Source organism: Canis aureus, chromosome 16 (assembly GCF_053574225.1).
Source record: "Canis aureus isolate CA01 chromosome 16, VMU_Caureus_v.1.0, whole genome shotgun sequence".
In the NCBI taxonomy this organism is placed as follows: Eukaryota; Metazoa; Chordata; class Mammalia; order Carnivora; family Canidae; genus Canis; species Canis aureus.
In genome coordinates this window covers 5,393,478-5,417,373 of record NC_135626.1, presented here as the reverse complement: position 1 = coordinate 5,417,373, position 23,896 = coordinate 5,393,478, and the positions used below count along the sequence as shown (strand labels likewise).

General features: G+C 49.1%; 1 protein-coding gene across 3 annotated transcripts in view; it reads right to left on the bottom strand.

Annotated features, from left to right (window-relative positions):
* Positions 1-4,999: 4,999 nt before the first annotated feature.
* STXBP1 (syntaxin binding protein 1) overlaps positions 5,000-23,896 on the bottom strand; it is a 74,334-nt gene continuing 55,437 nt past the window's right edge. Inside the window, exons 13-20 of one of the 3 annotated variants that reach the window (XM_077850751.1) lie at positions 23,467-23,547; positions 21,401-21,539; positions 20,618-20,727; positions 18,994-19,095; positions 17,158-17,243; positions 14,512-14,666; positions 12,889-13,014; positions 5,000-6,939 (exon numbers count right to left, since the gene is read on the bottom strand). In XM_077850751.1, the coding sequence (XP_077706877.1) occupies positions 12,905-13,014; positions 14,512-14,666; positions 17,158-17,243; positions 18,994-19,095; positions 20,618-20,727; positions 21,401-21,539; positions 23,467-23,547 (783 nt within the window). In that variant the 3' untranslated portion in view covers positions 5,000-6,939; positions 12,889-12,904. The remainder of the gene's footprint in view (positions 6,940-12,888; positions 13,015-14,511; positions 14,667-17,157; positions 17,244-18,993; positions 19,096-20,617; positions 20,728-21,400; positions 21,540-23,466; positions 23,548-23,896) is intronic. The other 2 variants (XM_077850752.1, XM_077850753.1) reach the window with 2 other exon arrangements.

Here is a 23,896-nt window from a genome sequence, read left to right as displayed (position 1 = left end):
CCAGCACAGGGCTGCCCCTCCTGCCCAGGGCAAGGACCCCCACTCCAGCTGGACATCGCTCCCTCCGCAAACTGAGCAGCAGCCCCCACTGGAGCCTAGCTCAGACAAAGGATCACCACAGTGTCCCTGGCTGCCCTTTTCCCTCCTCCTATCTGTGTTTCCACCTTCTTTTACCTCAGGCCCATCTTAGGGGGTAGCTCCAAATCCCCAGCCTCAGCATGGCCAGCAGCCTCTCGGCCGGCCTGGAGCCGAGAAAGGGTCAGCTCTGGGACCTGTACTTCCTCCTCTGCACCAGCAAGGCTCCTGGGGGTTAGGGCCAGGCTCATAAATGCAGCTGCAAGAGTGACCGGCTGGACTTCCAGGTGCTGGGGGCAGGGAAGGAGATAACTGCAAGTCAGAGGGTATCCTGTGCCTGCATTAGTTTGAAGATCCTCTACAAGGCTCCCCGGGGCCACGGGCGGGGACCCACCCCAGGGACACCTTCTCATTGCTGTTTCATGAACTGCCTTCTGTGTCCTGCTTTGGGGACTGGTGGCCGTGAGCCTGGAGCTGCTGGAGCTGCCAGACCACAAAGTCTAGCGGCTAGGAGCTGTCACAGTGCGCATAGCCCAGCACAATGTAACATCAGCCCAGGGCTGAGGCCACAGGGCTGGGGGACTGCCACCTCTGGGAGTTTCTGGAAGGAAGGAAGCCTGGGCCCAAGAGAGATAGGGAGGCTAGGCCTCATTCAAGATTTTAAAATTTTTATTTTTTCATGAGAGACACAGAGAGAGAGAGAGAGAGAGAGAGGCAGAGACACAGGCAGAGGGAGAAGCAGGCTCCATGCAAGGAGCCCGATGCGGGACTCAATCCCAGGACCCCGGGATCACGCCCTGAGCCGAAGGCAGACGCTAGCCTCAGACCACTGAGCCACCCAGGTGCCCTGGTTTCCTCAAGTTTTGTTCCAGGATTCGGTGTGGATTTAAAACATGGCTTAACAAACACATGTGGAGTGACAGGCCAGCCAGATCCTGAAGAGGAACTGCGTGAACAAGCTCCTTGATACTAGAGAAGGGACTTGCGCAGCGCTGTGAAGAGGAGCCTTCAGCGGGTGTCCCTCGCACTTCCATGTGGAAATGGAGTCTCAGGCCCTCCTCAGGCACGCTGAAGAACCTCCCACACCCAGGGCTGTTCCTCTCAGCACTGCATGAACATCAGGAAGTGCTGCCGGGGGCCCAGGCAGGAGCCGGGCATTCCTGCAGCTGGGCTGTCCTCACCACCCAGAGAAATAGGCTTCTCTCAACACTGGCTCCAGGGGCCCTTGGCTCCCGCAGAGAGCATCAACCAACCACAAGCCACTTCTGAGCAGGGGAGTTTGTTGTCTTAGCCCCTTGGGGCTGCTGTAACAAAATGCCGGACTGAGTGGCTTATAACAACAGGAACTTCTTTCTCACAGTCTGAAGGCTGGAAGTCAGAGGTCAGGGCCACCAGGGGCAGGCAAGGTCCCTCTTCCTGTTGCAGACCTAACAGTTGTGTCCTCAAGAATTAGAGGGGCCTGGGAGCTCTGTGGGGTCTCTTAGGATGTGCACAAATCCCACTCATGAGGGTGGAGTCTCCAAAGACCCTAATCACCCTCCAAAGGCCCCACCTCATATCATTACCGTAAGCATTATGTTTTCAGCATATGGGTTTTGCAGGGGACAGAAACATTCAATCCATAGTGGACTTTTTAAAATTTATTTTTATTTTAAATTGTGGCAAAATGCAGGATGCCTGAATGGCTCAGTGGTTGAGCGTCTGCCTTCAGCTCAGGAGTGATCCTGGGGTCCTGGGGTCCTGTCTTCATGAATTTGACTACTCCAGGTACCTCATATAAGTGGAGTCATACAGTATTTATCATTTTGTGACAGGCTCATTACACATAGCACAATGTCCCCACGGTTCATTCATGCAGGTGTCCTTTTTAAGGCTGAATAATATTACATTGTGTGTATATGGTACCTTTTATCTATCCATCTGTCAATAGACACTTGGGTTAATTCCATCTTTTGCCTATTGTGAATAATACTGCTATGAATATGGGCATACAAATATCTCTTAGAGACCCTCCTTTCAAATCTTTCAGGAATATACACAAAAGTGGAACTGCTGGTCTCATGTGTGATGCTGTGATTTATAATAAGATACAGATTTGGTCTTCATCTCTGTTTCTGGCTCCTAAAACCCTTGTAATTTCCTAAGTGATAAGTGTGATAAAGGTGTCTTGATATTCCTAACAAACATCTTTCAATCACACCTGAGTTTATGTTAATGAGGTGACTTTCCGAAAGCACCTAATGGGTGCTGGTTTTTAGAGGAACCAACCTTGTGATTGTAGGGTTAACTTTCAGCCCCACCCATTTGGCTCAGGTCATGATCCCAGGATCCTGGGGTCAGCCCCACTTTGGGCTTCTTGCTCCGTGGGGAGCCCGCTTCTCCCTCTTCCTCTGCTGCTGGCCTTGCTTGTGCTCTCTCTCTTTCAAATAAATAAATAAAATCTTAAAAAAAAAAAAAAGAATTAGTTTGGGGTGCCTGGGTGGCTCAGTCAGTTGAGTGTCTAACCATTGATTTTGGCTCAGGTCTGATCTTTGGGTCGTGGGATTGAAGCTGGTGTTGGGCTTCAGTGGGGAGTCTGCTTGAGAGGCTCTCTCTCTCTCTCTCTCTCTCTCTCTCCCTCTCCCCCTCTCCCACCTTGCATGTGTGTGTGTGTGTGAGCACACACATGCACGCTTTCACAAATCTTTTTTTTTTTTCTTAAAGATTTTATTTATTTATTCATGAGAGACACACACAGAGGGGCAGAGACACAGGCAGAGGGAGAAGCAGATTCCCTGCAGGGAGCCCGATGTGGGACTTGATCCCCTGACCCAGGATGGCCCCTTGAGCCAGAGGCTCATGCTCAACTGCTGAGCCACCCAGGTGCCCCTCTCTCTCGAAAATCTTAAAAAAAAAAAAAAAAAATCATTCGTTTACACAGCAACCAGAAAAAGAGTGCAAATAAGACATAGGACAATGATTAGATTTTCCAGGACAGCAAGCTACACTTCCCTGGTTCCCCATGCATTACCTGTTATGAAAGAACACTGTCCAGAGAGTAATCCCATGGGCACAGTGACCTTGTTCATAAGCCTAGCAACTTTCCTCCTACCAATCACAAAAGAGTATACGAAACGAAGAAATTCCATTGCTAAATATAGTGAATGCCTGGTGTCACACCGAGGCAGGTGGACAGACCCCAAGCAGAGTCTGGGTGAGACCCTCCAGCCCGGCCTTGGCCCCCTGGAAAGGCAGAGTGACCGGCTACAGCTCTCAGAATTGTCTTGGTCTAGGATTGCTCAGTTACTGATTCAGCACCGTCTGTTTTGGTTTCAGAACCCTCCGTTCCTCCAAGAATATCTAACACCATTGGAGACTTTTTGGAGGGGCAACCCACAGGCTCCATCTGTGCTGTGGAACACAGAACTGCCAGAAGCATAATAAGGGCCAGGTCTCTGCTGTTGGCTGGTGGTGAGGCGGGTGGCTTGGAAGGAAGGAGTAAATGGCATTTACTTTGCTTTAATGTAAACTCCGTTTAGAACAGTCTAGAATTTAAACATTCTGATCCTGGATCTCATTCCAGGGTGCTTGGTTACTGGGGCAGTGACTACTGCTATAAGACAGTGTCTGATGCCCCCCGAGCCAGAGCGGGCTGTGTAGGTTACTGCTTTACTCTTGGCCTGGGCTTCCTCACCCAGTGAAACTGGGAAGGGAGCCACCCAACACATGTAGCACATGAGGGGTCTCACATGGAGCAGGAACTCAATAAATGGTCACCATCAGGACGCCTGGGCGGCTCAGCTGTTAAGTGTCTGCCTTTGGCTCAGGGCATGATCCCAGGATCTTGGGATCGAGTCCCACGTCAGGCTCCTTGCATGGAGCCTGCTTCTCCCTCTGCCTGTGTCTCTGCCTCTCCCTCTCTCTCTCTGTGTCTCTCATGAATAAATAAACAGAATCTTTAAAAAAAAAATGAAACAGTGGGGATCCCTGAGTGGCTCAGTGGTTTGGCACCTGCCTTTGACTCAGGGCGTGATCCTGGAGTCCCAGGATTGAGTCCCACGTCGGGCTCGCTGCGTGGAGCCTGCTTCTCCCTCTGCCTGTGTCTCTGCCTCTCTCTGTGTGTCTCTCATGAATAAATACATAAAATTAAAAAAAAAAAAAACATGACTGAAAGAGACAGTGACTGAGGACCAAAGCATAGAATCAGAAATTCCTACAAAGGGGATCCCTGGGTGGTGCAGTGGTTTAGCGCCTGCCTTTGGCCCAGGGCGCGATCCTGGAGACCCGGGATCGAATCCCACGTCGGGCTCCCAGTGCATGGAGCCTGCTTCTCCCTCTGCCTATGTCTCTGCCTCTCCCTCTCTCTCTGTGACTATCATAAATAAATAAAAATTTTAAAAAAAGAGAGAGAAATTCCTACAAAGAACCCCATGCCCTCGTGCCTTATTCCAGCAGGTTTCCAGTGTGACCCCAACCCTAACTCAAGGGTCTACTCCCCAAGTTGGCCCAAACCCATCTCCCTCTCCCCAGGTTCTGAACAGACTTCCAGAGCAACAGCACATGCATCAGATTTTGAGCTGGGAGCTCATAAAGCCAAAGAGTGTGGTAGCAGGAAGAGAGGAGAACAGTATGATTGATAAAGTGCCCTCCTCACACTCCTTAAATACACTGCCACTGAGCAGGGAGCATCTGCAAAGAAAGAGGCCTGTAGTCTCTGAGCTGGAGAGACATTTCCACTAAGGAGAAAGAAGAGCTCCCTGGCCCACAAGCAGTGCCCTGTTGTTGCCTAGGGCCCAGGACAAGCTTTATGCACTGTCCTCGAATGTGAGACCATTACAGATCTTAATGCAAGTGCCACTGCCTGGGACCCAGAAGACTCCAGAAACCTTTCTCCTCCGACTCTCCAAGGTAAAGCCACACCAGGAGTCACCACGGACACCATGAATGGGTGCTGATTGATTTATTAGACTTGAGTGCTTTAGTACAGAACGGTACGGAGATGATACATGTTTGTGCTTCAATACTTTCCAACACTGAGATTCTGAGAATTTCAAGGTAAACAAGTTTCAAGACAGACTAGCTTTTTTAAAATATCCTTTTGATAAATTATTTTTATATAAATAACAGAGAAAGAAAACCCAACATGTTCAACGCGCAAGGCCCTGAAGCGTGAGCCCTGTTTGGTCAAGGGGAGGGAACAAAACAAGCAGTGACAGCAAGAAACAAACCAGTGCAAGCACCTACAGTTCTGTCCTAAGGAAACAAGATATCTTAAGAGGGAAAAGGGAGACAGAGAGAAGAGGCCTGAAAACTAATCTGAGTGCGCAGGGGAGATTCTGAAGCCTTGAGAAGAGAATACCACGAAGCACCTAACGGGAAGGAACACGCTCTGAAGGAAAGCGGGTGGCCGCGTGGAACTAGCACACACCACGTCTGCAAGGACATCACGAGACAGTAATATGCACACGGTCTGCGGGGATTCAGGGGCAGTGGGGGGGCTGGGCAGGGGACATTTTTGTGACTTCCACTGTCATATTTTTCGACAACAGCAGCAGAACATGTGGTGCGCTCACCATCGGAGAGCGGAGAGCTGCTGAGTCTTGAGGATGACGAGGCATCCTTTCTGCATTTGCTTCTTTCATTTTTGCTTTAGAGCTAAGATTTATACAGAGAGTAAAATGATCATTTTCTCTTACAAGCACGACGACATATGACCCCACACTACACAAAATAAAGTATTATGAAGTATCTTAAACTGAGGATAATCTGAATGGGAACAGGGTCTGCAGAAATCCAATGGGCTGTTTTTCTGGCGGTTTCAAGTCTTAGGGGCCCAGACCCTTCTCTAAGGAAGGGCGCCTCTGCCCGGGAGCCCTCGGAAACCATTCTGTTCTCGTTTGTTCCTGACCCTGGAGCTCCACCTGTGCTGACCCCACTGAGCAAGAGGAGCTCTGCTCGGGGTGGGGCCCCAGGGAAGGGAAGGGTCTGGCCCAAAAGCCCAGCCTAACTGCTTCTCCAAGAGACGAAGGTCCTGGGGGGAGTTTGCTCTTTGGCTGCAGGATTACTTCCCTCAGGATCATAGCACTGTGGACACGGGCCAGGGAGGGAGCAGCGACAGGCTGCATGCACGTGGGCCAGCACCGAGCCTGACTTCACAGGATCTCTCCACCCCCTCCCACAGCCCGGCACAGGAGGATGAGCCACTGCAGGAGGCTAAGGGATCGCTTCCAGCTCAAACCCTGCAAGATGTCATCTGATCTTCGCTGCCACACTTATCTGGATGAGGGGTATGAACTGGAGTGAAGACAACAGATTAATCCTCAGTTTGAAATATTCCAGGAACAGATATCTCTGTGATTCCCCAAAACAACAGGAAACAACCCAAAACAGAATTTTGTAAAACACCCAAATGTCTACCTTCCCATACTCAAGCAATTTGCGCATGTTGCACTGGGCTATATACAAGGTCACGGAATTGTAATAATGGGGAGAAGGTGTCCATTCATTCTAGACAGTTTCACAACTCCAGCAGTGTGTCCCTTGCGTAGGAACTTCTCCTCTTAGGACACATATAGAAGTTACTCTTTTAAAAAACACAATGCATTATTTTCTTTTGTTTCACACAAGAAGAGGGCATCATTAAACACGAGAACGCAGCGGCGACAGTGCCGGCCAGGGCGTGCAGAGCTGGGGGAGGCGGTGGAGGGACAGGGTCAGCAAAGTAACCAAGGCGGGCAGCGGCAGGGGCTGTGGAGCACTGTGGGAAGAGGGTTCGTTTTTTTGGAGGGGTGGCTTATTTTTTTTAACTGCTTATTTCTTCATCTGTTTTATTCAGTTTCTTCAGCGTGTCCAGCAGTTTCTGTGGGGTGAGAATGTGCGTGGATCCTGGGGGGCAGAAAATACAGTGAGCTTGCTGGCTCCAGTTCTTACCACATCTCCTTTCCCGCTCTTCAGTTCCCACCTCTGCATCTGTTCTCCCACCCCCACCCCCCACCCCTGGTCCCGCTCTAGAGGAAGCAGGGAGTGGGTCATGGGTTGGGTGTTGGGGCCACATCACAATAGGCCTGGGGGTCATTTGAGGACTGTAGATAAATAAAACACATCCTCCAGCTCAGGCAGGGTCCCAGGCTGTACCAAGGAGGGAACCCGCCTCTCCATGTGGGCTCAGCGTCAGTCATCTGCCAGGGTGTGGGGGGCAGGGGGCAGGGGGCCAGGGCAGCTGAATTTCTGATTTTCTCTTACACTCGAGGTGAAGCCAGGGAGAGAAATTCCAAACCATATGGCAGGGGAAAGATTGGGAAGGGGGTGCGCGGGTTGGTAGGGGGCCGTATATGGGAAGGATGGTGCCTGCCAGGGAGGAAGTGATGGGCAGGGCACCCTGGGGGAAGCCACTGACCTCTGGGAGACAGTGGGCTGATGCTGCCCTCATGGGTGGGACCTCAGGTGTGAAAGGGAAAGGGCCAGGGTACCTGAGGCCTTACCTTGCAGAGACCGCACATTGTAAGAGATTAGAAATGCTTGCCAAAAACTTAAGCTAATGGAGTTAGATATACTTTTACTGCAAAAATAAAAAAATAAAATAAATAAATGAAGTCTTTTTTCATAAGGAGAGAGAGCTAATAAGTGCAGTAAAAAAAGATGCATGGACTGTGTGGTTTGGACATGGACTTTACTCAAACAGAACAGAAGTGACCAGTGTGTGAACATGAGGCCTGCACACATGCAGTGGGCTTCAAAGAAAGAGGTCCCGGTGGGAGAGAAGAACTGAACAAAAGAGACCCGTACTTGAAAATGTGCCTCCCTGGAGGTGCAGGGCGGAGGAATGGGCCTTGTGGGGGTGGGGACAGACACTGCAAAGTGCCAGATTTCCACCCTGAGGGCAGGCAAAAGAAAGCCTTGGCTGGCTCATTGGGGTGATTCGGAACACCAGATCCCTGTGCCTTTGATCACTACGTGCTCAGCTGACCCGAGGCTGCTGGGAGTGCAGGCCTTGAACCTTCCTGGTCCATCCAGATGGGCAGAAAACTTGTAAAGCCCTCTCCAGCGTGAGGGGCTTCTTCCAACATCCCGCCTTCTGTGGTTCAAGCCCTAGCCACTCTTGTCACTGCCCTGAGTGAGGAACCAGTCTATGGCTGCTTCCTGGAGGAGCCAAGCTTACAGCCTGCACCAGCCCCTGTGCTCTAAGCTGACCCATCTCTCTGCAGACCTGAGGCTCCTTCAGCAAATGCCACAGGGCTTTCAGCAGTGGGTCCCTGGGCATTCTAACAGCACCGCCCTCCTCTAAAGGTACCAAAGGTAGACTCATTTCTGTGATCTTACTCATCTTCCTTGTCCTAAAGAAGGCCAAAGGCTACTCCACAAATGAGAAAACAGAAATAAACATTGCCAAATTCTTGACAGTAAACCATTGCCACAGTGAGTGCCTTCCAAATCTCAAACTCCATGTGGTCTGTGTGTCTACATCCAGACAGCCAGCCTCTGGGTACCTTGTGCAGGTTAGCCTGGGGGCTTTCCAGGTAAAGGCAACAACAGTGCACATGTGGGGAACCTGTCCCTAATGCCCTCCCACACTATCCAGCTGAGTTCCAGGAAATAAGACAGAGACTCAACTTAGCCAAAAAATCACAAGGGAGCCTCGCCTATCCCAAAGTGTCCCCTACCCTTGCTTACGTGCACAATCAAGATCTGAGGGAGGCCCAACAAGGTTAAGGAATCCACGCTCTACAACTCTCTGTCATCTGATGGCTGACCACCTGGTGTTGCCAGGTGTGACCAAAAGAAGATGATGTCCAGGACTAAGGATCTCTGCAACAGGCCTGGGCATTTGGGCGCAAAAACTCACCCGGTGTCTTTAGAGGATCCAGGCCAGCTGGTGTTAATTCAAATCACCTGAGAGCTAATTCTTGGACCACCCCCCCCCCGCCCCCGCAATCCTCTGTTTTATATTAGTATCTTGGTCAAGCTTTTCACCACCACAAACACCGCAAATGGACCTGGGTGAGTCCACCATACACATATTGCAGACCCGCATCTTGAACCCACGGGGAGCTGACCAGGTAGGTCCCTCTTTTTTGTTGTCATTGTCATTTTTGTTTTTGTTTGAGGGTCCCTCTTATGCTACATAACCGCAAGACTGAGAAATGTAAACAGTGGTCTCCAGACACCAAGTCATCCAAAAGACTGCTGAGGCTGGGGGCCAGATGCTGTGAGCTCTGCCAGGACAAAATCTCTCTTCACTGAGAGAGCCCAAAAATCAGTCTTCTTACAGATCAGCTAGTCTAGGCTTTCCTAGGTTTGGTTGAAACAGACCTACCAACTCAGAAGATCCAGGGAGGCACCAGGGAATGTGTACATTTAATGTGTACAGCCACCCAGCGGAGTCTGAGATCTACCAGGTTTGGGAAACATGCTCTGGCCTGCCCCACATCTTAAAGAGGGGAGAATGAAGCCCAGAGCAGCACTGTGCTCGTTCATAGCCCTTTGGTGGCACAGCCAGGCCCAGCAGCCATGCCACTGGTCTCAATTCTGGGCACCCTGGGCTCCTAGCCCTGGGAGGGGACATGCAAGTGAATGCTTAGATAGCAGCTGGGTAAGGGGTTGGCTCTGAATGGATTCAAATCTGAGTCCCACTGAAAAATGAGATTTGTCTGACCCCAATTGGGAATAAAGCAAAATAGTCAACATAAAAAACAAAAACTGGGATCCCTGGGTGGCGCAGCGGTTTGGCGCCTGCCTTTGCCCCAGGGCGTGATCCTGGAGACCTGGGATCGAATCCCACATCGGGCTCCCGGTGCATGGAGCCTGCTTCTTCCTCTGCCTATGTCTCTGCCTCGCTCTCTTTCTCTCTCTCTGTGACTATCATAAATAAATAAAACAAAAACAAAAACAAAAACAAAAACTTTCTCCCAAGTGCAAGTGCTGTGTAACAGATTTTCAGCACACCTGACTAGCTTTATACAGCCCCTTGGACATTCCCTCATGATTGGTACTTTTTTTTTTTTAAAGATTGTATTTATTTATTCATGAGAGACAGAGAGAGAGGCAGAGACACAGGCAGAGGGAGAAGCAGGCTCCATGCAGGGATCCTGATGTGGGACTCGATCCCGGGTCTCCAGGATCAGGCCCTGGGCCAAAGGCAGGCATTAAACTGCTGAGCCACCCAGGGATCCCATGATTGGTACTTTTAACATAAACCCCCCAGAGCTTGGGGTGAAGATCTAATGCAAAGACTTCACTTCTGGACAATGTGGAGGGATGACTGATTAATGGGATTAAGGTGGGGCTTGGTGGCATCTGTGTACTTCGGCTGCTGACACCCACTCCCCTGAACTGGCACCTGGGGGAGAGAAGTGCCAGAGGACAGAGTAGGTGCTGGGGCCACTCTCATGCAGGGCCTGCCGGGGACACTCATCCACTGCTGAGCGGGGAAACTTGTCTCTTAGAAACTAAGTCACTGTAGACTGTGACAGGAGACAACCCCAGCCCTCTCCTGTCCTGCCTTGTCCTCATCTTTGGTCACCTGGATAATCAGAACGGGGCAAGTCATAGTTTTATCTGCCTCCTGACCTCCCCAGGATTAGGGCTCTGTGCCTTGCTTTTTCCTAATAGAACTCTCTAAAACACAGCACTGCCCAGAAAAACATTTCAGAAGCCAAGAGTACACAACTCAAGTCTATTTGTGTTCTCTGCTCAGATGGCTGCTGAGATGCTTTAGTGCTGACTGAACATAAAACAAAGGAAACCAGCCTGAGAAGGACAGGCTGCTTCTGAAGCAGGGATTCTCAGAGCGAATCCTAGCTGGAGCCCCTGGAGTCTGGGTTTGGGTCTTTCAGACCCTGCGAGCAGTCTGCCACTGCAGCAGCCTGGACTGAACATCTGTCCTTCTGAAAGTCTTAAAATACATCCCACAGCAAATGCTGATCACCTGCCTGCCATGTGTACACAAAACCAGATGTCTCTGATTACCAACCAATCCAGGTACTTCTAAACAATGAATATATCTTTTTAAACGATGACTATTTTTTAACATTTGCTTTTATTCACCACCCACTAGTTTTACTTTCTAGGGGAAGGCAGCTGGGCAGGATGGGAGGCAGCCCAAGGCCACAGTCAGCCCACCGTGGACCATGGACTGTGGACCGTGGACCATGGACCATGGACCAAGCAGGCTCATCCCACATGCTGTTTCTTCCCTCACTACTGCCCTAGGGGAGCCATCTCTTGGCCACAGAAAGGAAAGAGGAGACAAACGGCACAGCTGCCTATTCTGACCTTTAGAGGGAGTCCTTTTTTGGACTGAGTGGTTCTCTTTATACAAACAAGCATGCTTCTGGTGCTCCCTGGTCATGGCTTTGATGGCCCAATCACCTGAGGTTCATCAGAGAGCGCAAATGCATGAGGATAGGCCTGCAATCTTTGAGGCACCTGGTCTGGATTAGGGAATTAGACAGGGTTTGAGGAGCCTGGGGCCCTGCAATCCAGCCTTTGCTTTCTGCATACTGTGTGCAAGTGTGTGTATATGGCAGGGGGTGGAGGTGTGTGGCTCCTGCAGTCACACAGGTACTCCTGGCAGAGCTGGGGCTAGAGTCCAGCTCTTGCCACTGCTCACAGGTGACTCATGCTCCATGACTCACCAGGCCACATCTCAGCCTGGGTGGAGGCGGGAGAGGGGGTTGGGGTGGGGGTGGACACTATGCATGGAGTACACGAGGTCAGGCACATAGAATGTGGCCTCATCACCAGACTCCATGAGAAAGCTTCAGAATAACTGATGCTACAACACAGTTCTTCAGTAACCATCTGTCACAACACATCAGAGGAGGTGTCCAGCCACAAATGAGGGATGGAAAGAGAGAGGAAGGAATGAGGACAAGAATAAACTCTGGGTAATCTACCAGACAGACACCAGGTCCTGGGTAACAGGCAAAGGCACAAGCGTGGTGGAAGAAAGGACACTCTTGCAAACAGCACACAGTGTTAAGAACAGATTTTAACCCAAAGGTTCTCAGATCTCACTAAGAGACTTCAGTGGGAGAGGGTGGGTGTGATGACTCAACTTCGGAAAAAATCCACAGGAGAATGAAAATAAAAGCAATTACTGAAAAAGTAAGTGACTATTAAGGGCCATTTTCCCCAGGCAAACATGAGACGCGGGCTTTCCACTGGTGGCTGGAGTTCACTAGGTACATGGTGGTTCCTGACCCCATCATGCCTTAGAAACTGTTCCTCAGGATAAGTGCCTGTCCTGGGAAAACGGAATTTTCATGTCTAACTACCATGATGTGGAGTCTATTCTGATGCGCTCCAATAAGCCTTCCTCATGATCAGGTGCCCGTGGACATCTCCACTGGAGTTCTGTCTTCTTAGACATGACAGTCCCTTGAACGCCTGCTGGCCTCACTCTCAAGTTCCCATACCACGTCACAAGCAGGATGCTATGTGTTCCCTGCCTGGTGCCCACAAATTCACCCCGGGCCAGCAGACTTGTGTGCCATGCTCCCAGCATCCATCAGCTGGAGGGATGGAGGACTGGTCACAGCAGTTATGATCAGTGTTGGTCTGAAACCCAGGGGGCTGCACTGCCTGAATGAGCAGCAGGTGACCTAGGGCACAAGTGAGCTGGCAGGCCGGGGCCCAGAGGCTCTCGTGGCAGGGTCTGTGAAGGCAGCACCAGACACATTTTCAATCGGTGTTAAGAACTGCAAGCATTTTCTTGTTGAAAGAAAATCAAATAAAGAAACTAAAAAAGAAAAAATAAAGGAAAAGAGTGACGGAATAATCAAAGAAAACCCTTCAGAGTGGAAGAGTTTCTTTTCTGTAATAAGCTGCTTTTACTTTGTTTCTTTGGCTCTCACTCCATTGTTGGAGCCTGATCCTCAAAAGATACCCTAGAGGACTCCCTGAAGTCGGGGTGTCTCAGGTCCATGAGAAATTTGGTGGGAGTGAGAATGTGAGTAGAACCTGCGGGAGAACAGAGTCCAGCTGACTGCTTGAACAAAGGTACGTTATAGGAACATGCCAACTCAGGCCTACGTTTTATGCAGCCAATGAGGTGTAAGAAAGCAAGAGGCAGGCACGCGCACACAGGCCGCGAGGACAGCCAGCATGCACAAAGCAGGTGAGGCCACGCTGCGGACGTCAGCTGTCTGCACAAGGCCTCTCCATGAACCTGCATGGGCAACTGCTTCGCCCCCAGTATTCCACCCCCCAACAGGGAACTGCAAGTCAGGACCAAAGTCGAAGAGGGAGATCTACACCAAAGCCTGGCTGTGACAGCTGCTGCCCAGGAAAGCTGTGTTTGAGCTGAGAGTTACCTGACACACGCATGCAACACACATGAGCAGGGGACAGAGAGAACGATATCACATGGACCATGTAACAAAAAGGAAAAAACAATATGGGGAGAAATGGTGACCAGCTGGGAAAGTTCCAGGGAATGGGAAGGGGAAAGGGAGGATGGCCAATCTTCCCACTGAATGGTGGTATCTCGAAACGGGGCTGCCAGTGCCAGGTCCATCTTGACACACCCAAGAATGGCCACACGGGCTGGCCTGCAGAACCTGCTTACTCAGAGCTTAGGGGGCACTGTGACTTGGTCACCCCAAAGTGGAGGTATAAAACTGACATGGCTACTAGAGATAAGGGGAAAGGCCGGGGCAGGATGTGCTGACACCCTTTTGTCAATCAGTGTCACGAGGCAGCCCGGCCGGGTGCAAATCCATTTTGTTAAGGGTGAGATGAGGCAAAAGGAAGGCATCTGGAGAAAGCATGATTTTTCTCAGCTCACTCTTCCCTTCCAGCCCTAGAAACTGTGGAAGCTTGTGCAGGCATGAAAAAGGAGTAAAATCTTCCACTGCATTACGTCAGCTCTAATGAGTTGCTTCCTTTCTTCTGAAAAAGAAATGCCAGAAAGGGTATGGCAGACCTAGAAGTGGTAGGAACCAGAAGGGAGTCCAGCCTGCAGGCCAGTATGTCTCGGGCAGTATCTGCTTGCACGCTGTGTCCATCTATCTCCAACTGACAGGTAAAGGAGGGGGTGATAATTTACCTTCCATTCACTGAGCATCTCCTGGATACGAGGCCCAACACCAGGAAACTGACAAGTCCTGCCTCAGGCCCAGGGCAAGGCTGGGTAAGGAAATCACAGCATGGAGAGGTGGGGTGGTTGCTCAAGGTGACCCACTTGGCAGTGGCCAAGCAGGATCGGGAGTCTGGGGGTGTGTTGGAGTCTCTGACCAGGCGCTTCCCACCGCTTGCAGCTGCCTCTCATCATGAGGCACAGTGCAGACACAAGGAAAGAACCCTTTGCCCCTTAGCTGCTGCTGTCCACAAACTGTCTAGAGGCTAAGTTTTGCAGGGGCAATGAAGAATTGAAGACAGAACAAAACACCAAAGCATGGAATGGGTCAAAGTGCGATGAAGCAGCCCCTTCCCTCTAGAATACATGCTCCCACTCACCTATTAGCACTTCCCACTTTCCATTGGCTTGGGTCACCTCGTAAGCACAGCGCATCTCATTCAGGCTCACACCCCCAAGGATGAAAATAATGAGTCGGGGACCACTTCGGTACTCCCCTGGGGCCTTATTCTTATGCCAATGCCCATAGCGGGCACTGGGGAGGGGGGAGGGAGAGAGAAAGAAGGAGAGAAAAATTAATTGTGTTTATCTTAAGTATTTATCACTTCATACCTTAGTGATTTATTTACACATCTATTCTGTACACCAGTCACCAAAACAGAGTAGTAGTAAGTGCTGGTTGAGCTGAACGGCTGTGCATATTATCAAGTGGTCTGGCTGCCATGCTGTGGGCTTGTCACTCTCTTGGAAACACGTAGGTGACAGGCAGGCTCAAGTTAGCTTTAAAGTTTGATGTGTCACATTCCACAGCTTCACCCCTCATGGTAGTTGTCAGGCTTCTACCCTCGAGCATACAGGTTTCTAGGCTTGTCTGGGACACTGTTGGAGGTGAGTGGTGATGACAGAGTCAAGGCCTGTCTTCAGGTTGGCATGCTGATTCATGGACCAAGCTGCTCACCAACCAGTCTCCCCCAGCACCTCAGTGCTGACCTGAGGGAGATTCAGCCATGCCTGCCAAGAGCTCAGGGTTTAACTGGGGTGGGTGGGGAGAAGGAACCAGGTCAGAATCGTGCTATGACAGAAGAGCTCAGTGCCACCAGGATACACACGGGAGGGCCTTCTAGCATCATCTGGGCATCACTGGAGAAGTCTTCCTAGCAGACATGACACTGAGCTGCCCCTGAAAGACCGGTACTTTGATGGTGGGACAGTTCCCAGAGGGGTCCCTGCTGCCCCTCACTTCTCTTAGTAGGTCTTCACCTTGTCCTCAGAAACAATGAGAAATGGATTGCTTTCTTAGATTAAGAAAATGAGGCGAGAGAGAAGACAAGCAGTGCCCTGGGATGACCTTTTTGGAGCTAGCGATGCTCCTGTTCCAAGCTTCAATGTTCATTTAGCCTTGACTGTTCTCAAGAGACACGCTAAGCTCTTCCTGTCAGAGAAAACAGAGTAGCACCCTGGTTCTGAGCCTGCCACCTCAGGAAAGGTAACAGATGCCACTGTGGGTCAGGGAACAGCCTATACCACACAGATGAGGGAGGCCAAGAGTCTGGAGGTGAAATGCCTTCAGATGTCATTGCAGAGTACAGCAGGGAAGGCTTCTAGATGTCTGGCAAGCAGGAGAGCAAGAGGAAAAGCTTTTGAAAACAGACCCTGGAAGACTGCATGAGTGACCAAGAAACACAGTGTTGGAGAACCCAGGGACAGAAGTATGGATTGCTGTCAACTCACATCTCAAAGCTGAAATGTCTGAACATCACCAGGTATGTGTGTGACAGAAACCCAATAAACCCAAGGCATCTGCTTTTCCATCATCTATGTTTCTATCAAGGATGATTCTGAGAAATGTGGCTCTATGCAGACAACATATTCATCCCCTTTTAAATTCTAAAATGAATTAATCAAAAGCGAAAGCAGAATTCACTGAGCACCTACTATGTGCCAGGCTCTGTTTTAGCAACTGAGGATAAAAGACCAAATTCCTGCCCTCATGAGGCTGATAGTCTAGTTGGAGGAGACTGGCAGTAAACAAGAGACTGGCAGTAAACACAAAAACTGTACTACATGCTGGTATAATCTACGGAGTGAACAAAAAAGGGAAGGGGGAGATGAAATGTCGAGGGGAGGCTATCACTTTTGGTCTTTATTTTCTGTAACACCTTTATTGAGAGAGAATTCATTTGTCATACAATTCTCTCATTTAGCGTGTACAATTCAATGGTTTCTTTAGTCTAGTCACAGAACTGCAGACCAGCACCAGTCAATTTTAGACGATTTTCATCACCCCAGAAAGAAAGCCCATACCTGTGACCAGTCATCCCCCATGTCCCCACCCCAAACTGCATCCCCCAACCCTGAGAATAGATTTTCCCACGCTGGATGTTTCATACAAATGAAATCATACAATGTGTAGACTTTAGCAACTGGCTTCTTGCACTTAGTATAATGTTGCCAAGCTTCACCCATATGGTGGCACATGTGTCCTTCATTTCTTTCTCTGGCTGGATAATATTCTATTGTATGAATACACTGTGTTTTATTTACCCATTTATCAGTTGAGTCTTTTCCACTTTTGAGCTATTACAAATAATGCTGCTAGGAACCCTCGTGTAGTATATTGCTAAACAGGGTAGTTAGGGAAGGTGGGGGAAAGTAACAATTGATTAAAGGTGTGAAGGAGATAACAGGCAAGCCATGCAGATAACGGGGGACAGGAAGAAGGAAGAAGGAAGTGCAAAGGTCCTGAGGCAGAAGTAAGCCTGGCATGTGTAGAGAAGGAAGCTAGTACGGCAGAGGTGGAGGGAAAAAAGGGAAGAGTAAGGAGTGAGTCAGAGTAGAATGGGAAGCCAGAGAGGATGAAGGGCCTCATGGGCTGCTCTAAGGACTGGGCCTACACTGGCTGCGATGAGAAGCAGTGGGAGGGTTCTTATGGATATTGCTGCTTCAAGACCGGACCACCAGATAGCTGACAAACAACCAGAGATGGTCCCACTTCTCCCCCTTGCTTGCTCAGGATTCTCACTCACCTGACCGCGGTGGTACTAAAGGAGGCAGAGGAGCGGGTAGAGATATAAGGGTAGTGCTTGGTATCAAGTTTGTCTTCAATAGTGTCCTGGAAAGAAAAGAGACAGATATTGGGCTTGCCATTTGTTTGAGAAGGGCTGACAGAATCAAGGTGAGATGATTCAAAGAACAAGTCGCTTAGCAAAGTGCAAAGTGACATGGCCAAATATGCAATAACCAGAGCTCCTCTGCCCTGCCGCCTGCTGCAGGTGCCTAGCACAGTGCTCTGCATGGACCAGATGGTCAATAACCAGCTGGTACGCTGAGATAAGTCTGTAGGTCTGTTTCTTTAAAAGAAGTTAAAAAAAACAAAAACAAAAACAAAAAACATAAAAAACCCCCCAAAAAACCTGTGACAGGGCACCTGGCTGGCTCAGTCAGAAGAGCACTCTTGATCTTGGGGTCATGACTTCAAGCCCCACTTTGGGTGTAGAGATTACTAAAAAAACAAAAAACAAAAAACTTTAACAAAACAAAACTGCATTAATTTTTCTTGCTTTCCATCTACTTTGTTTTTTCATTTTCTTTTACATTCTATGTGAGATTATAAATGTTGCATTCTGTCCAATAAACTGACACTTGCCATCAGTCTTGTAGAAACCCGGCACAGGGAGTCTCTCATCCGAGACCTCACACTCAGTTTTCCAAGGGTCTAATTATCTGGTGGGTGGATTCCAGCTATGTACCTCCTGCTGCCTAGAAATCTCCACTCCTCCTAACAACTACCATGTGAAGCCTACACACACATATCTCTTTAGGGAGCTGGAGAGAGGTGCAGGAGAGGGGAACAAATGAGACAGAGGGATGGGCTTTAATTATAATACAAAGAAATGTAATTGGTTTCTAGATATTCATGTTCACGCATCCTTTTGGTTTGTGGGTTTTAAAAATAGGAAGTTGGCTCACTATATATATTTTAACATAAAATTCAGTAGCAACATGGACTGCTTGAATTGACAGGAGTTCTGGGAAAGCCCTTCATTGTCTGGATCCCAGGCTTGTCCACCTATTGAGAGCAGAAGCTGGACAGTGTAGCTCCAAGACCTAGAGGGGGCAGGATTCTAAGCAGGGTATCTTTCAGCTATAAGCAGAGAGTGGAGGGACACCTCGCATTCACAAATACAAAGCACCTACTATGTCCAAGGCACAGTGCCAGAGGACACATCAGTTGTGGGCAGAGGCCAAGGTTTAAAAAAAACTAACTCCAAACACTGAACAGATACATATATACAAAGGGCATCCCGGACACACACTATAGGAGTCTGGAGTGGCCTCTGGGGTGCTGGGTGGTCAGACAGGGGAAGTATATGTGAACAGTCAGACCTGATGGGGACTTTGAAGGAAGGTAAGGCAAAGGATGGAAGAGCAGAGGCAGAATCATGCATGGCAGGGGTCCTGACTGACGGGGAGTCTTAGGGAGGGATTGGCTCAGGTCATATACCCAAGGCCCCTCCATCTCTGCACCCTCAGAGTGGTGTTCGTTACTCATCTGACCTGTAGAAGCTGGCATGTTTGGTTCTTCAGATGCAGCACCCCTGAGAGGTCTCACTATGAGGCTACGTCATATGGATCATGGGGATCTACTTTTGGTGGCCTCTGAGGGCTGCTCTTCCTAAACACTCAGAACAAGGCTACAGGGTCTCAAAGAGCCCTGAGACTGGATACAGATCCTCCTGGGAAGACAACCCCAGCTATCACCACCACCCTATGGCAGGTGAAGCTGAAGGTCTCTGGGCCCATCAGTGAGGAGCCCTAGGCCCTGGCTATCTCCTCCACATCCTCACGTCCCCCTCACTGACCTCCATGATGTCTTTAATGATCGGGGTCCACCGCGAGAGCTGGTAAGTCTGCTCACTGATGCGCTCCTTCCGTTCTGGCTTGCTCCTGCGGCGCAGTGTGGACTGAGTACAAACACACATGAATTAGATGGAGTCATGGGTCACCTGGGCCCCAGTGACCTTACTGGCCCCTGAAAATCCCTCCTGAGGACTCTCTGCGCAGAGTCAGCACTGGCAGAGTAGGAAGTGGGAGGGGTTTTCCTGGAAAAGTCCAGCATGTGCCCCTTAGGCTTTAGCCTGAGAACTTGAAGCAAACTTGGTCCTTTAAAGTGATGGAAAATGGCAAACATGGGTCAAAAGTACAGATGCCATTCAAAAAAGTTCTGGTATCGGAGCACCTGGGTGGCTCAGTTGGTTAAGCATCAGATTCTTGATTTGGGCTCAGGTCATGATCTCAGGGTTGTGAGCTAGAGCCCCACACAGGGCTCTGTGCTCAGCAGGGGTCAAGTTGAGATTCCCTCTCTCTTCCTCTCCCTCAACTGGGACACAAGTGTTCTCTCCGCCCCCAGAATGAATGAATGAATGAATGAATGAATGAATGAATAAATAAAATCTTAAACAAAAAATCCTCATAATTAAAGAAAGTAGTTTGCTTTTGATTATAGGAGAAAAGACTGCGTTGGGTAGGACTTGGTCTTTGATTTTGCTTCAATAGTCTGGTGGGTGTGAGTAAACCATTTCCATTCCCATTTGGGTGCCTCTTGTGAACAAGGGTCTGAAAATACCAAACTACTTCCAGTTCTAGGTCTCAGGTCTAGGCTCAGGGACAAAGTTTTTGACTCTAAGATTCCAAAAGATGTACATTTGCAACTCTAGCTTTATAGCACTTTTGTGTGAACAACTCCCCATAGAAAGAATGTATACAGTGAGGTTCCTAGCAGAAGACCCTCAAGAGTGCCCGGGGTTCTTCCTAAAGTTCTGGAGCCCGTCAGGCCCCAGCCTCTTCTAGAGCGCACCGCACCGTGTGCTCAGGCTTCCCAGACACCCTGCCCTGGTCTGGTTCTGAATCATCACCAGTGAAGAATCAAGTGGTGAGCCTGCTTGACGCTAAGCATTGTGCTCTGCCCTCACAGAAGATGCTGGACCTGGATGTGCAAAGGCAGAGCCAGACTGACCTCAAAACACAGAGGATGAAGCTGGTGTGACTCCCGTTTGGGGCTGGTTCAACATGGCTCAGCTTTAATGACTGTGCAACTCCTTGATACACACATCCTGGGTGTTACCCTTCAATTTTACTATATTTACTATGTTGCTATACCTTTATTCCTGATTTTTAAAAAGACTTTATTTATTCATGAGAGATACTGAGAGAGGCAGAGACATAGGCAGAGGGAGGAGAAGTGCAGGTTCCATGCAGGAGCCCAATGTGGGACTCGATTTCAGAACTCCAGGATCATGTCCTGAGCTGAAGGCAGATGCTCAACTGCTGAGCCACTCAAGTGTCCCTATTCCTCTGGTTTTATGTTTTCTCTTTCTCCATGCTGAATGTATGTATCATAAGCCCCCTTAAGTTAGGGGAGAAAAGATAAGATAGGCCAGCCCACTTTGTGCTTCTCCCTCCCCATATGTGAGGCTGGCCCCTTACGTCAGTGACAATGGGCACCCCCAGGTGTGCCATGTTGGTGATGATCTCGCTGTCCTCTGGGGGGATCTGGGCGTGCTGGATCAGTTTATTCAGGTTCTCTTCAGTGATGCCTGAGAGAACAAAACCCCCGGTCACCACACCCAACCACCATATAGCACATACTCAGAGGCAGAGCCAATCAGCTGAGGGGGGGCAGCACCCCTTCTCCTCAGGGTGAGTAGAAATGAATCTTCACCACATCAACTTTACTGTAAGATGAGGACATAATCAGCATTTCCATTCAACTCTAGCCACTCTGTCCCAGGCTATGACCATCATCAACTGCCCCATCATGGTCTAATATTTCTATCCGCCTCCTGCTTCCCAGCCATCTCTGCCCACCCCACTCACATCAAAGTCAAGAGTCTCAGTGTCCATCTTCTGCACAATGAACATGTACAGGCAACTATGATGTGGATAAAAATCAGTTATTTAAAGGCAGAGATCACCAATGTGATGCTAGTTAAAGTATGTGGCAGACATGCTCTCACAAACTGGCTTTGTAGTCAGTGGTTTCTCCCTGCTCCCACCTGTCCTCCTCCATAGATGTCACACCTTTATTAACTCTAGAATTAATTGCTTTTAGTTGCAACTGATTTGCCTATATTTCCCCAAAAGTAAAGAGCTCCTGGGGTCTCCATATTAAATACCCCTTTCCATGTCTCCTAAACTACTTTTCTACTTTGTCTTCTCTCTCCCATCTTCCTCATTTGCCCAAGAAAGGGCCTATCCCACCATTCCTACCATTCTTCAAAAATATGTAGAGAAGGATGATGCGGATTTTGTCATAAGTGCTGACATTTGCATCCAGTAGAATGGGGACGATGGCTCTCATGGGGTCCTTGATCTTCTCCCCTTCAGCATCCGTGCCCATGGCCAGGTCCTGCAGAAAACACACCATGTTGGCCCCATCCCTGACGAGAGTCTGGATAGATGGCAACTATTAGACAACTGGTGGTCCATAAATGGGATTTGTCACTTGGCTGGGGAAGGCCCTATGCAGGGGCTTCTGCTCTCATAATGCACCATAATCAGCCCTGGAGTCATTAGCATGGTTTTCTATGGCGTCAGTGAGAAGCAATGATAGCCCCAGGGTTCACTTTGCAAAAACAGAAACCACCAAGATTTTTTTGCCATCTTGTTTGAAGGTAGGCAGCTCCCTCCAGGTGAATGCTGGTGTACTTATATGAACTCCTCAGGTCAAGCCTTGGTCCTAGGGGAGTCTCTAGAGGTACAAAGCCCTGCTGAGGGATTGGGGCTCAAAGGGTTGTACTTCCCACACATGAAAAGCTTTGGCATTTTAAGGGGCCACTGTCTGGCTAGATTCTTCCCACGTGCTCCCCCTTGGAGCCGTAGGACATGCTGAGTTTTAGCTAGTCTAGGTTTTTGACCTATTTTTAATCTTCCAACTACTTTTAGGGTGAGGAGAAAAACAGGGCTCCTGAACCTATAAATCCAACCCAGAGAGATGAAAGAAGAGAGAAGGCCTGGCAAAAGGAGGAGGATGAGAGAGAGCACAGTGACGGCTCCCACTTCACAACTCAGGCAAGAGTCAGATCCACTGCTGAGAAGCCAGAGAAGGTAGTACATCAGCCTCAGCAAACCAGGAACCCATTCACTCTATGCTCAGAGACCAGTGGCTGGCTGCCACTCTCCCTGGAGCCCAGACAGGGCTTGCCTGAAGGTTCCCTCCTCTAAGATCCCATGAGTCCATAACCATCGTGGTCTGGAGTTCGTGGTCTGTCCAGGTTGGGGAAGTTGGGCACTCCCAGGCCCCTTCACCTCTCAGAGCTATCACCAGCCTCAACAGACATTTGCTCAGCGGGACCTGAGTCTAATACTCTCTAAAGGTCCAATTAAATGTTTTGAGTTTAATAACTACTATGGAGGACTTCTGAAAAAAATGTACATTTCCAAGGATTCATCCTGGCCGCATTTTTACTGATATGGGGATATCTTATTTTCTGGACAGTTCTCTTGGAGAGGACACCCTGTGCTTGCTAATAAGATAATATGAAACTGACGGACATTCGCAGGGCTACTTCCCTTTGGAAGAGAGTCAATGAATCAGGACAGGTCTGACAAACCTAAGCTGGCCTGCCACATCACACCAGAAGATGTAAATCTTAACTTCACACTGAGAACTTGAGCTGTTCTTTCCAGCTGCGGCTTTATAAGTAATTTAATGTCCTCCCTTGCCATAGAAGCTGACCCTAGCTGAGGAATGTTCTCACATTTGGAGATTGGAGGGCCAGGATTAGTGACTGCACACAACACTCCAGGAAAATGTGGCAGCATTGTTATTTCCCTTTGCAGATGAGGAAAATAAAGCAGAAATTGGCACATCAAACAAATCAGTGACAGAGATAGAACTCAAATCCCAGACTGCTGACTTTTAATCCTAATTGTGATCAGGGGGGGCTATAGGTGAGTTTCTGACATGCTACTGCACTAGCTTTTCTCAGCATCTAAGTCTCCAAAGCTGGTGTGGTCACAGCAGGAGGAAAATACACTCAGAACATAAAACTCAGCCAGCCTTGTCAGTTAGGGCTCAGAGATCCACGTAACTCTTCAGACATTCCAGGAAGCCGGTAGAAAGTCAGACATGCAAAATCCAAACGACACAGCATTCCAGACCAATCTAGTCCCTACCATCGAGAGTGGAAGTACATTGGCTCCAGAGCTGAGACAACAAGATCTAGTAGACTTGCCCATCTCTATATCCTATGATTCTGCAGGATGTTCAAGGTCATAAGTTAAAATTGAGCTGGGTCAATGGGCATGGCAGAAAGAGAAGGAAAAGGTCTTACCTGCTCCACTCGGCAGAGTTTATCCACGGTGCCTTGGTAATGCTTCATGCAGTCCTCGGCCAGGTGCAGGTGAGTTGAATACTGGGAAAAAGCAGAGAGTTTGTGATCAAGAAATCACTCACTGATTCATGCAATATCACCTGAGCTCCTACTATGTATATACACTATGCAACACACCAAGGAGACTTCAGTCTCATAAAGGGGATGAAACATGAGCTCAAGCAGGAACATAAACATCATGACAGAAAATTCTATGTGTCAGGAGAGAGGGACAAACCCATTCTAAATGAGTCAAGTGGAGGGAGGAATCCTTTATTGGAGTAGGGTGGTATGATGGTTCTAACAATGTGTTCACAAATTCTTTGATACCCCTCCTTCTAGGAGGTGGAGTTTAATTCCCCTCTCCTTGAGCGTGGGTTGGATTCAGTGA